The 15,237-nt window shown below is 39.2% G+C and overlaps 1 protein-coding gene across 1 annotated transcript in view; it reads right to left on the bottom strand.

Moving 5' to 3' along the window:
* Window positions 1-211: 211 nt before the first annotated feature.
* LHX8 (LIM homeobox 8) overlaps window positions 212-15,237 on the bottom strand; it is a 56,830-nt gene continuing 41,804 nt past the window's right edge. Inside the window, exon 9 of the mRNA XM_027619160.1 lies at window positions 212-321. Coding sequence (XP_027474961.1) covers window positions 245-321 — 77 coding nt within the window. The 3' untranslated portion in view covers window positions 212-244. The remainder of the gene's footprint in view (window positions 322-15,237) is intronic.

Below are 15,237 nucleotides of genomic sequence, written 5' to 3'. Positions count from 1 at the left end.
CTCACCTGTGTTCAGCTCAAACATCTTCTAGAGATAAACCATTATGTGTGACAAACCTCTCTTAATAAGTCTGTCTTCTCCGTTGAGCTGTGAACTCCATGAGTAAGGGGCCATGGCTTATTCACCCTTGTTTTGACAGAGTCCTAGCAAAGAACCCACTTGTTAATGAATGAAAAATGAATGAATATCACTAAGCAGTTGATTAAATGGCCAATATTTATACTCATTCCATTAATATTGTTAGTTAGGCATAGCAAGATGTTGGGAATACAATGATGAACAAAAATTTGTCTTGGTCCTTGCCCTTGTGGAGCTTACAATCTGGTGAGGGAGAAGAAGGATAATAAGTATCAATCTTAGGGTGTTTTTTTAGGATTGGTAGAATGCATTTTAAATCAAGTGGGTTAATATAATTTGCATTATCATTATTATGGCACTACTAAGTTTTGATATTACTCTGATGAGATTTTAGTTTCAGCAAAGGACTACTAAATATGACACTAACATAATCATAAAATTTATGGGTGTTTTTATTTCTTGGTTTTCTTGTTTGAGTTTTTAAGTTACAATATATTAAGTTTTATATATTTAATATTAATGGAATCTGGTAAAGAGAACAAAGAATTCAAGTTAGGAGATGACAATTCTAATTCCAGGTCTGCCACTAAGCAAATCTGTGTCCTTAAATATTAAAAGATCTCTCTCTTCTCAGCATACAGAGCTCTAAAAAAGGATGTTATAAGGCCTAGATAAAAACTGTAAAATCTAATAAATTTAAAAATACAATGATATTGTAAATTTTAGATAAGTTATCCAATTCAAGCAAGGGGGTATTTATTGAGTGTCTTCTCTGTTAGGCACACTGGCCCAGTTAACATAAATGAGGAATCTGGGAAAGGGAGCTACTCTGTAAAGAAAATAAAAAGAGTTTGATTCTAGATTTTTTTAGAATTAACTACAATTTATCTGGGAAAAAGAGGAGAGGAGAGTGAAGGTCCACCTGGCATTTAGTTTTCTATTTTAATTTATACTTTCAGTTCTTGTAGGAGAATTGTGAGATACTTCTTGACATTATCCACAGTGCCCACAGTTGAAGGGACTGCCCACTTAGAGTTAGGAATCCCTACTGCAGATAGACTCAGGAAATTATAACTTATTCTTCAGGTTTTAAGAAACTTTCAACTTGAGAATATATCATATAGAAATGGTCTCAGGATTGATGTTGTTAGCATCACTGGATTATTGAGGGCCTTCAAACAGGCCATTCAGTGGAGAAGGTAAGCCTCTCAAGCTGAGTTTCTTAGTAAAGCAGGTGGGAGGGGAAAAAAAAGTTTTAACCACCAGAGAGCCTTTCACTTATATTTTTGTTACATACTAGAATTTGACACTAAATTAAACTTACATGAGTGCAAGTGAAAAAATAAAACCACTACCTCAACCTAATACCATTTACCCTATAAATTCTGGTGAAATTTGAAAATCTCTGAAGGTTGAGGCATGAGAGGCTTGATGTTGAAAACTTGCCTTTGAGACCCAATCGATACATTACATTGTAGCCACAGCTGCATGTGCTGCATATAGTGACATCAACAGAATGGGATGCTAGTGCCTTTCTCTTCAAAAGGCTTGAGTTATATTTATGATGATATTTTTATAAACTAGTGGTTTGTTTGGCTGATCTGGTAATTTGCATTCAAATTGGCCAAATGCTGATGGCAAACCATTTTTAGAAAATGGTTTGAGGGGCGCCTGGGTGGCTCAGTAGTTAAGTATCTGCCTTCAGCTCAGGTCATGGTCCCAGGGTCCTGGGATCGAGCCCCGCATCAGGCTCCCTGCTCTGCGGAAAGCCTACTTCTCCCTCTCCCACTCCCCCCGCTTGTGTTCCCTCTCTTGCTGTGTCTCTTTCTGTCAAATAAATAAATAAAATCTTAAAAAAAAAAAAATGGTTTGATTAAATACAAGAAAGCAAAGGGAAAGAGAGCATCCTAATTTTCTGTTTACTCACTGGTATTTTGTTTTCCTTCATCTCAAGAAAGAAGCAGCCTGCTTATGTTTTGATAATGCCATTTACCTGTCAGATGGTGCAGACAGGGGGCAGTTGTTTACCTAAGATATCTTAGGAAATGACAATGGTGCTGTCTACAATGGCAGATGCTATGTGATACCATTTCTAAGGGGTAGTCCCTGCTGAAGTGTAGTAGGAGGGTTTTCTAAAGAACAGAACAAGATGTCAGGAATATATATGCTGATGCCAAAGTCAATGCAAAATAAGTAGTGAGGAACATAAAATCCTCTTTGAAGGACAGAGGAAAGATTCAGAAGATGGTTAAAAGCAGGCAATGCCCACAAAGTATGTTGAGAAGGGGCTTGTAAAACTGTCCAATCGTGGGGTTGAAAGTGGAAAAGCTGTGGCCATAGTCACTGGTGCCAGACTGTAGCAGATGTTTTCATAATGGAGGTTAAGGAACAGATTTTGATGATGGAGGGAAGAGAAAGCAAAGCCCAGAAGTCTTCAGATGATTGGAACTAGGTTATTTTACCTGGGTTGATCTTCCACTGAAGAACATTAAGAATTCTCCTCACAGTCACCAAAGAAGAATCAAGCTTCCAAATATGCAGTACTGGACCCAGCCCTGGGCTCCGCTTGGATGACAGGCAAGACAAATGATGGCAGCAGTTCCAGAAAAGGGAGCCCCAGGGAGAGGGAACTGTAAAGCTAAGGTCCATGAGAAATGGAACAGGGAGACAAGGGGTTGAGGAGAAATAGGACAAGTTTCCAAATGTTTTAAGAGCTATCATATATAGTCTTGGTCTGTGAGTTCCTAGAGGCTGGGCTAGAAGCCATTCAAAGGAGTCACAAATATATAATTCATCTGAACATAAGTTTAACCAGTATGTTGGATAAGCAAAGTGTGGGGGTATAAACACAAATGAAAGTTGACTTTCACCTCACACTATCTTTTTAAACCTGCTCTTTGAGAGTAGTCTTTCTCTACCTGGATGAAAACTTGGGCAATCCCATGATTTTTCTGTTCCCTTTTAGGTAAAAGAAAGTTCTATAGCTACTTAAAGTAAAAAAAAAAACACAGCCTCAAACCACTAATTAGAAATGATGGGGTCCAGGGAAGATAGCAGAGTAGAAGGACACTGAGCTCACCTTGTCCCATAGATACAACTAGATAACACACCCATCAGTATAAATAACCCAGAAAACTACCTGAAGATTGGCAGAACAGACTCTCCACAGCTAAATATAGAGCAGAGACCACATCAAAGTGGGTAGGAAGGGCAGAGATTGATGTCCTGAGCTAAGCGGACCCATGGAACTGTCCACAGGAGAGAAGGATGCTGTGGACATGGATAGCTGGAGAGAAACAGACTCTGACACCAGGGAACCCAGTCAAGGAAGACAAAGGCCCATAACATTTGACTTTGAAAAGGAGAAGGGCCGAGTTTCATGAGTTCCTAAAATCAGTAGGGCTTAACAACTAGAACTTTAAAATTAGTTGGCTCTTGGGAGAGCTGAGAAGGTGAAAGAAAACAAAGTCCCCACCCTTAAAAGGATAGTACAACAAATAGCCTTATGGAGATACGGCATAGAAGCAGCAGTTTGAAAAACACCTGAAATATATGGGACAGAGACTTGTTTACTAATCTCAGAGCCATGAACAAAGGAGTTGATGGGCATCATTTCCTTCCCCTGCCCCCTAGGATAAACACACAGACACCTGTGTGGCACCAACACCCTACCTAACTTGCTAAGAGTACACCATGCCCTTGCATTCTCCCGCAGAAAAGCTCCCTCCAGCCAGGCCTCAGTTCCAGGTCCTGTTCCACAGCAGACATATGCAAACCTTGCTAACACCATGCATTGTGCCCCTGTACACTTCTGCAGACCCACCACTTCCCACAAGGCTCACCTTGTCCTGACAGCTTCAGGTGCCCCCAGCTAGTGCAGACCTTGCTGACATTGTGCAGTCCACCCCCATGGTCTCCTACAGTTCAGTGCTACTGCCTCTCTGGCAAACACCTGGTCTGACTCAACATAAGCCAAAGGCTGCCCTGCACTGGACCACTAACAGCACAGGGACCAAACACTGCCCACAACAGTCCACTGAAGATACCTGGACTGAAGGCAAAAGTGGCTCAGCCACAACATCAGGGTGCACACAATATATATAGGAGAAACCCCAGAGGTGCCAGGTTCTGAGAAACAGGGGACAGGGCACTACAGGACCTCTTCTTCGTGAGGCCACTACTTTCAAGAGCCGGAGATGTAGCTGACTCTCCTAACACATAGAAACAGACACAGGAAGTTAAACAAAATAAAGAGACAGAGGAATATGCCCCAAATGAAAGAATAGGACAAAATCACAGCAAGAGACTAAATGAAATGGAGATAAGCAATATGCTTGATAGAGGATTTAAAGTAATGGTCATAAAGATACTCACTGGACTTGAGAAAGAGTGGAGGACCTCAGTAAGACCTTTAACAAAGAGATAAAAAAAACATAAAAAAGAACCAATCAGAGATGAAGAACTCAATAACTGAAATTAAAAATACACTAGGTGGAGGAGGAGCTAGATGGCAGAGGAGTAGGAGACCTAAATTTCGACCAGTCCCAGGAATTCAGCTAGATAGGGATCAAACCATTCTGAACACCTACAAACTCAACAGGAGATCAAAGAAAAGGATAGCAGCAACTCTCCAAACAGAAAAGCGACCACTTTCTGGAAGGTAGGATGTGCGGAGAAGTGAATCCAAGGCGATATTCGGGAAGATAGATGGCGGGGGAGGGGGCCTCTGGTGGCCGCTTCTGGCAAGTAATAGAGCCATGGAGCACAAAATTGGAACTTTTATAAGTCTGCTCCGCTGAGGGACGTCGCTCCATCAGCTAAGCGGGGGGTAGAACACTTGCTGGGACAGTGTGGTCTCAGGACCCTCAGGGTCACAGGAAGACTGGGGGTGCCTGAGTGTGGCAGAGCTCCCAGGTATCAGAGCAGGGAAGCCGGCTATGTAGACGGAGCTGAGGAGTGGGCTCTCAGCTCGGGGTTGCCATAAACTGTCATCTGCAGCACAGTCGGGACACTGCTCTACCAGCAGGGACCCAACAAGCAACAGATCCCAGGGAGACTCTCTTTCCTCTCCCAGGAGGAGCGGCATGGGAGCACACTGCAGGAATCTGCTGGGTTTGGAGACTGCAAACGGGGTCGTGTGCCAGAGACAGAAACTCTTGGTCACAGGCCCAGTGAGCACGGAGTGCAGCCAGAGACCAGGGAGATGGGAGTGATTGACTGCTTTTCTCTGGGGGCTCATGGAGGAGTGGGGCCCCAAGTTGTCTGCTCCTCTGGGCAGAGATTGGGAGGCCGCCATTTTCACTCTCATCCTCCAAATCTGTACGGAAAGCTTGCAGGGAACAAAAGCTACTGAGAGCAAACCCGAGCAGATTACTTAGCCTGGCCCCTGGCAAAGGCAGGGAAATTCCGCCTCAGGCAAAGCCAACAGGCCCCTCCCCGAGAAGATCAGCAAGAACAGCCAGCCAAGACCAAGTTTACCAATCAATGAGAAGTGCAGAACTCCAGCACCAGGGGAATACAGCACATAGAATTCATGGCTTTTCTCCCCATGATTCTTTAGTCTTTCAAAGTTATTATTTTTATTTTCTTTATTTTTTTCTTTTTCTATTTTTTTTGAATTTTTCTTTTTCCCTTTTTCAACCAACATCTTATCAATTCTTTTATTAAAATCTTTTTTAATTTTCATTTTTAGATTCATATTCTATCCGTTCATTGTAATTAACCTTATTTTTTGCATAAAATAAGTTTTTCTCTCTTTAAAATTTTCGGATACAGTTTCTTCTAACAGACCAAAATATACCCTAAATCTCTAGTGTATGGCTTTGTTCTAGTCTCTTGCCTGATCACATTATCTTCCTTTTTATTTTTTAAATTTTTCTTCTCTCTTTTTTCAACCAACTTCTTAATTCCTTTTATAATATCGTTTATAATTTTCATCTTTACAGTCATATTCCATCCCTTCATCATATTTACCCTTATTTTTGTACATATATAAGTTTTTATTTCTTTAAAATTTTGGGAGGCAGTTTCTTCTAACAGACCAAAACATGCCCAAAATCTAGTGTGTGGATCTGATCTATTCACCAGCCTGATCATATTCTTTTTTTTTTCTTTCCCTTTCTTTTCCCCCTGGTTTTTGGTCTTTTCTGATTTGTTTAGTGTATATTTTTCTGGGGTTGTTTTTACCCTGTTAGCATTTTGTTCTCTCATTCATCTATTCTCCACAGGACAAAATGACAAGATGGAAAAACTCACCTCAAAAAAAAAAAAAAAAAAAAAGAGGAAGGACCGACTGCCAGGTACCTAATCAATATGGACATTAGTAAGATGTCGGAACTAGAGCTCAGAAAGATGATTATAAAGGTACTAGCTGGGCTTGTAAAAAAAGCATGGAAGATACTAGAGAATCCCTTTCTGGAGAAATAAAAGAACTAAAATCTAACCAAGTTGAAATCAAAAAGGCTATCAATCAGGTGCAATCAAAAATGGAGGCTCTAAAAAGGCAATCCTAAGATGAAAGTATATAGCAATACAAGCCTTTCTCAAGAAACAAGAAAGGTCTCAAATACACAACCTAATGCTACACCTAAAGGAGCTGGAGAAAGAACAGCAAATAAAGCCTAAACCCAGCAGGAGAAAAGAAATAATAAAGAGCAGGGCAGAAATCAATGAAATAGAAACCAAAAGAACAGTAGAACAGATCAATGAAACTAGGAGTTGGTTCTTTGAAAGAATTAATAAGATTGATAAACACCTGGCCAGACTTATCAAAAAAAGAAACGACCCAAATAAATAAAAGCATGAATGAAAGAGGAGAGATCACAAATAACACCAAAGAAATACAAACAATTATAAGAACATATTATAAGCAACTATATGCCAGCAAATTAGACAATCTGGAAGAAATGGATGCATTTTATAAACTACCAAAACTGAACCAGGAAGAAATAGAAAACCTGAACAGACCCCATAACCACTAAGGAAATTGAAGCAGTAATCAAAAATCTCCCAAAAAACAAGAGCCCAGGGCCATATGGCGTCCCAGGGGAATTCTACCAAACATTTAAAGAAGAATTAATACCTATTCCAAAAAATAGAAATGGAAGGAAAACTTCCAAACTCATTTTACAAAGCCAATATTACCTTGATCCCAAAACCAGACAAAGACTCCATCGAAAAGGAGAACTACAGACCAATATCCCTGATGAACATGGATGAAAAATTCTCACCAAAATACTAACCAATAGGATCCAACAGTACATTAAAAGGATTATTCACCACGACCAAGTGGGATTTATTCCTGGGCTGCAAGGGTGGTTCAACATCTGCAAATCAATCAATGTGATACAATACATTAATAAACAAAGAAACAAGAACCACATGATCCTCTCAATAGATGCAGAAAATAGAGCATCCTTTCTTGGTTAAAACTCTTCAGAGTGTTGGGACAGAATGTACATACCTCAATACCATAAAAACCATCTATGAAAAACCCACAGCGAATATCATTCTCAATGAGGAAAAACTGAGAGCTTTTCCCCTAAGGTCAGGAACAGGGCAAAGATGTCCACTATCACCACTACTATTCAACATAATATTAGAAGTCCTAGCCTCAGCAATCAGACATCAAAAAGAAATAAAAGGCATCCACATCGACAAAGAAGAAGTCAAACTCTCACTCTTTGCAGATGATATGATACTTTATGTGGAAAATCCAAAAGACTCCACCCCAAAACTTCTAGAACTCATATAGGAATTCAGTAAAGTGGCAGGATATAAAATCAATGCACAGAAATCAGTGGCATCTCTATACACAAACAACAAGACAGAAGAAAGGGAAATTAAGGCATTGATCCCATTTACAACTGCACTCAAAACCATAAGATACCTAGGAATAAATCTAACCAAAGAGGCAAAGAATCTGTACAAACTATAGATTACTCATGAAAGAAATTGAGGAAGACACAAAGAAATGGAAAAACGTTCCATGCTCATGGATTAGAAGAACAAATATGGTGAAAATGTCAATGCTACCTAGAGCAGTCTACACATTTAATGCAATCCTTATCAAAATACCATCAACTTTTTTCAAAGAAATGGAACAAATAATCTTAAAATGTTTATGGAACCAGAAAAAACCCTGAATAGCCAGAGGAATGAGAGGAATGTTGAAAAAGAAAAGCAAAGCCAGTGGCATCACAATTCCAGACTTCCAGCTCTATTACAAAGCTTTCATCATCAAGACAGTATGGTACTGGCAAAAAACAGACACATAGATCAATGGAACAGAATAGAGAGCCCAGAAATAGACTGTCAACTCTATGGTCACCTAATCTTCAAGAAGGCAGGAAAGAATGTCCAATGGAAAAAAGACAGTCTCTTCAACAAATGGTGTCGGGAAAATTGGACAGCCACATGCAGAAGAATGAAACTGAACCATTTCCTTACACCACACACAAAAATAGACTCAAAATGGATGATAGACTTCAATGTGAGACAGGAATCCATCAAAATCCTAGAGGAGAACATAGGCAGCAACCTCTTCGACCTCAGCCACAGTAACTTCTTCCTAGACACATCGCCAAAGGTAAGGGAAGCAAGGGCAAAAATGAACTATTGGGATTTCATCAAGATAAAAAGCTTTTTCACAGCAAAGGAAACAGTCAGGAAAACCAAAAGACAACCAGCAGAATGGGAGAAGATATTTGCAAATGGCATATCGGATAAAGGGCTAGTATCCAAAATTTATAAAGAACTTATCAAACTCAACACCCAAAGAACAAATAATCCAATCAAGAAATGGGCTGAAGACATGAACAGACATTTTTCCAAAGAAGACATCCAAATGGCCAACAGACACATGAAAAAGTGCTCAACATCGCTCGGCATCAGGGAAATCCAAATCAAAACCTCAATGAGATATCACCTCACACTAGTCAGAATGGCTAAAATTAACAAGTCAGGAAATGACAAATGTTGGCGGGGATGTGGAGAAAGGGGAACCCTCCTACACTGTCGGTGGGAATGCAAGCTGGTGCAGCCACTCTGGAAAACAGTATGGAGGATCCTCAAAACTTGAAAATAGAGCTACCCTACAACCCAGCAATTGGGTATTTATCCCAAAGATACAAATGTAGTGATCCAAAGGGGTATGTGCACCCCAATGTTTATAGCAGCAATGTCCACAATAGCCAAACTGTGGAAAGAGCCAAGATGTCCATCAACAGATAAATGAATAAAGAAGATGTGGTGTGTATATATATGTGTGTGTGCATACACACACACACACACACACACACACACACACACACACACACACAATGGAATATTATGCAGCCATCAAAAGGAATGAACTCTTGCCATTTGCAATGACATGGTTGGAACTAGAGGGTATTATGCTAACTGAAATAAGTCAATCAGAGAAAGACAAGTATCATATGATCTCACTGATATGAGGAATTTGAGAAACAAGACAGAGGATCATAGGGGAAGGGAGGAAAAAAATGAAACAAGATGAAACCAGAAACGGAGACAAACCATAAGAGACTGTTAATCTCAGGAAATAAACTGAGGGTTGCTGGAGTGTAGGGGGATGGGAGGGATAGGGTGGCTGGGTGATGGACATTGGGGAGGGTATGTGCTATGGTGAGTGCTGTGAATTGTGTAAGACTGATGAACCACAGACCTGTACCCCTGAAACAAATAATATATAATGTGTTAATAAAAAAAAAATGAAATCTTGCCATTTGCAATGACGTGGATGGAACTAGAAGGTATTATGCTAAGCAAAATAAGTCAATCAGAGGAAGACAATTATCATAAGTTCTCACTTATATGTGGAATTTAAGAAACAAAGCAGAAGATCATAAGGGAAGAGAGGAGAAAATAAAAGAAGACGAAATCAGAGAGGGAGATGGACCAGAAGAGGTTCTTAATCATAGGAAACAAACTTAGGGTTGTTGGAGTGGTGGGGGGTGGGAGGGATGGGGTAGCAGGGTGATGGACATTGGGGAGGATATGTGCTATGTTGAGTGCTGTGAACTGTGTAAGACTGAAGAATCACAGACCTGTACCTCTGAAATAAATAATACATTATATGTTTTAAAAAAAGAAAAATAAGACAGTAGGAAGGGAAAAATGAAGGGGGGGAAATTGGAGGGGGAGACAAACCATGAGAGACTATGGACTCTGAGAAACAAACTGAGGGTTTTAGAGAGGATGGGGTTGGGGGGATGGGTTAGCCCGGTGATCGGTATTAAGGAGGGCACGTATTGCATGGAGCACTAGGTGTTATATGCAAACAATGAATCATGGAACACTATATCAAATACTAATGATGTAATGTATGGTGACTAACATGACATAGTAAAAAAAAACAAAAAGAAAAAATACAGTAGTTGGATTAAATAGTAGACAAGGAAGCAGAAGAATGAATCAGTGACCTAGAGGACATAGTGATGGAAAGCAATCAAGCTGAACAGGAGAGAGGAAAATAATAATAATAATTGAAAATAAACTTAGGGACCTCAGTGACACTATCAAGTATAGTAACATTTGCACTATCAGAATCCCAGAAGGAAAATAAAAGAAAAAAGAAAGCAAAAAATTCATTTGAGGAAATAATAGCTGAGTCTGGGGAAGGAAAGAGAAATCCAGATCTAGAAAACATAGAGAGCCCCCAACAAAATCAACCCAAGCATGTCAACACCAAGACACATAGTAATTAAAATGGCAAAAAATAGTGATAAAGAATTTTAAAGGTTGCAAAAGAAGACAGTTACATACAAGGGGAACCCCACAAGCCTATCAGCTGGTATTTCAGTAGAATCTTTGCAGGTCAAAAGGGACTGCCGTGATATATTCAAAGTGTTGAAAGAAAAACAAAACAAAACAAAACAAAACACCCTGCAACCAAGAATACACTATGCAGCAAGGCTATCATTCAGAATAGAAGGAGAGATAAAGAGAACCCCAGAAAAATGAAGTTTAACAAATTCATGATCAATGAACCAGTCCTACAAGAAATATTAAATGGGACTTCTTGAGTCGAAAAGAAAGACCATAAGTAGGAGTAAGAAAATTAGGAAACATAAAAGCAGTAAAATTAAGTATATCTATAAAAATCAGTCAAGGGATTCACAAAATGAAAGGATGTCATGTATGATACCATATACCTAAAACATGGTGGGGTGGGGGGGAAGAGTGAAGAATGAATTCAAACTTAAATGACTGTCAACTTAGTATATACTATTATATGCATAAATGTTATATACAAACCTGATGGTAACCAGAAATCAAAATCCAGTAATAGATATGCAAAAAATAAAGAGAAAGGAATCTAAGTATATCACTAAAGAAAGCCAGCAAACCATTAAAGAAGAGAGCAAGAGAAGAAAGGAACAGAGAAGAACTACAAAAACCATGACACAACAAGTAACAAAATGGCAATAATCACTAAAGAAAGCCAGCAAACCATTAAAGAAGAGAGCAAGAGAAGAAAGGAACAGAGAAGAACTACAAAAACCATGATACAACAAGTAACAAAATGGCAATAAGGACATACCTATCAATAATTACCTTGAATATAAATGGACTAAGAGCTCCAATCAAAAGACATAGGGTAATGGAAAGGAAAAAAAGCAAGACCCATCTATATGCAGCCTACAAGAGACTCATTTCAGACCTAAAAATATATGTAAATTAAAAGGGAAGGGATGGAAAAGCACTTATCATGCAAATAGAAGTGAAGAAAAAGCTGAGATAGCAATACTTACACCACAAAAAAAAACTTTCTAACAAAGACTGTAACAAAGATAAAGAACCACACCATATAATCATAAAGAGAACATAACACAATAAAATTAAATTTAAAATAAAAAGAGAGAACAATCCAACAAGAAGATAAAACAACTGTAGATATTTATGCACCCAACATGGGAGCACCCAAATACATAAAACAGCTAATAACAAACATAAAGAAACTAATTGATAGTAATACAGTAATAGTAGGGGACTCTAACACCCTACTTACATCAGTGGATAGATTATCCAAACAGAAAATCAGCAAGGAAACAGTGGCTTTGAGTGGCACAATAGACCAGATGGATCTAACAGATATACTCAGAATATTGCATCCTAAACAGCAAAATACACAGTCTTCTCAAGTGCACATGGAACATTCTCCGGGAGAGATCACATGTTAGGCCACAAAACAAGTCTCAAAAAATTCAAAAAGATAAAAGTCATACCATGCATCTTTTCTGATTACAACACTATGAAACTAGTAATCAACCATAAGAAAAAATATGGAAGGAACACAAACACAAGGAAGTTAAATAAAATGCTACTAAACAATGAATGGGTCAACCAAACAAAGAGGAAATCAAAAATATATGGAGACAAATGAAAATGAAAACACAACATTCCAAAATCTGTGGAATACAGCAAAGGCTGTTCTAGAGGGAAATATGTAGTAAAACAGGTCTACCTCAGAAAGCAAGAAAACTCTCAAATATACAACCTAATCTTACAATCAAAGGACTTAGAAAAAGAAAAACAAAGAAAGCCCAAAACCAGGGAAAGGAAGGAAATAATAAAGATTAGAGCAGAAATAAAAGAAATACAAACTAAAAAACCACACAGTGAAACAGATCAATGAAACCAGGAACTTGGCCTTTGAAAAGATCAACAAAATGGATAAACCTTTAGCCAGATTCATAGAGAGAGAGACAGAGAGAGAACTCAAATAAAATCAGAAATGAAAGAGAAATAACAACTGACACCACAGAAATACAAAGCATAACAGAATATTATGAAAAAGAATATGCCAACAAATTGGACAACCTAGTGGAAACGAATAAGTTCCTAGAAACATAACCTACCGAAACTAAATCAGGAAGAAATAGAACATTTGAACAGACCAATTACCAGCAATGCAATTGAATCAGTAATTTAAAAACTCCAGGACCAGACAGCTTCACAGGTGAATTTTATCAAACATTTAAAGAAGAGTTAATACCTATTCTTTTCAAGCCATTCCAAAACATAGAAGAGGAAGGAAAGCTTTCCAATTCAGTCCATGAGGCCAGAATTACTCTGATACCAAAACCAGATAAAAACACTACAAAAAAAGAGAACTACGAGCTAATATCTCTGATAAATACAGAAGCAAAATTCCTCAACAAAATATTAGCCAACTGAATCCAACAATACATTAAAACAATCATTCAACATGATCAAGTGGGATTTAGTCCTAGGATGTGAGGGTGGTTCAATATTCACAGCTTCTCTTCTGCTGAGGTTTTAGTGCCCTTTGGGTGGCCATTAAACAAAACCTCTATGATGGCTTGCTTTATACACACATAAGGGAACACGATGTCCTCTCAAACCATTTCCTTCACCTATTCCCTAAATGTAAGAGATTTAAACTTCTCAGAGAGTTTCCTTGGAGACTTTTGTCATGGGTACAGGCACAAAGAGACAATCTGGGCAGCTGTTCCTAAACAGAAACCTGAGCAAACCTCATTACTGGTAGCCCAGAAATGTCCTTCCCAACTTGCATGCAGACCAACCTCAAGGAATTGGAAGAAAGCTTTATGATAAAAGAATTAACAATTGTTATAGATTCTACTTGGAAATTGCAGTCACCTCAAGTCTGCTAATTTCCAGCATCTCTTAGTGTCCCCAGAGAATAATTCCCAATACCATAATTTTCAGATGAAGGATGGATCCTATGATGGTTAATTTTACATGTCAACTTGGCTAGGCTATAGTGCCCAGTTCTTTGGCTTAGATGTTGCTGTGAAACTATTTTTGCATGTGATTAATATTTAATCAGTAGACCTTGAATAAATGGTGGTGGGCCTCATCCAATCATTTGAAGCCCTTAAGAGCAAAAACTGGTTTCTTGGAGAGGAAGAAATTTGATCTCAAGACTGCAACATAGAAACTCCGCCTGAGTTTCCAACCTGCCTGACCGCCCTACATATTTCAAACTCAAAGACTGCAACATCAACCCTTAACTTGCATTTCCAGCCTTCTGGCCTCCTGTACATATTTCAGACTTGTCAGCCCCAACAATCACATGTGCCAGTTCCTTAAAATAAAGTTCTCTTTCTATATCTGTATATATCTGATTGGTCATTCCTCTGGAGGACGCTGACTGATGGAGAGCCTGTCCTGCACTTCTTACAGTACCCAGCACAGTGCTGAACTGACTTTGCTCGGGGGAAGTTCATCATTCCTTGAACATGAACTATAACATAAGTGTTATACTCTATCTGGAAAAGTGCTGCTCTGGGTTTGACCCTGCCTTGCCATTTACTACCTGTATCAGACTCATCTTTATGCTCAGCCCTACATCTTTTTGGCAACTCAGCCACACACAGGCTAGGTCATTCCCTATTGTGGTCTCTGCCCACATTAAGCCCTTCATGGCAGAAGTCACGATGACTTCAGCACTAAGGCCCAACTGACAGGACTCATGGAGACTCTATCTTCCCAATGAGGTTGCCAAGAGGGAACAGGTGACACAAACTGCAAGTGCAGGAAAATTAATGTCACCTGAGATAGATATTGATAAAAAGAAAGACTGGAGATATGAAGGAGCCAACAGAGAATTGTGCTTTCGCTCTCGAAGACGTGTTGTTCTGAGATACAATGGCTCCACATGGATGTTTAGACTCCTTAGAGAGGCCCATGTGACCAAGTAGACAGCTGTAGAAAAAAATTCATAATAAGCACCGCTTTGAATTTGCTATCCTTTCTTCTGCCTCATTTTTCCTTCATTTACGATCCCCTGGAATTGCACAACCACCCCCACGCCAAACCAACGTGTTGGCACGTAAGTTTTGTCTAATTTTTGTCTTCAAAAGACCTGGGCTAAGACACTAGCTGTATGACTTAGTAAATCATTTGACCAATGAGGGGGGCATTCCCAGCATTCCTCCTCGCCTCACTCAGCTAGTATCTCTGTTTCAGTAGGGAGGTGAAAAGGGTAGGCCAATCAGCCAGCATGTTTAGAGAAAGTGCCTTTTCATGAAGACCAGGAATGGTGAAGACATATTCCATCTGCTACCATGCTTCGTAACACTTTATCATATCCTACCTTGAATAAAAAGTTGTTGGGGTGGAGTTGAAGGGATTTCTCTAGAGGAAATG

This window comes from Zalophus californianus, chromosome 4, assembly GCF_009762305.2.
Source record: "Zalophus californianus isolate mZalCal1 chromosome 4, mZalCal1.pri.v2, whole genome shotgun sequence".
NCBI classification, from domain to species: domain Eukaryota; kingdom Metazoa; phylum Chordata; class Mammalia; order Carnivora; family Otariidae; genus Zalophus; species Zalophus californianus.
Note: the sequence above shows the minus strand (reverse complement) of the source record. Positions and strands in the feature narration are given on the sequence as shown.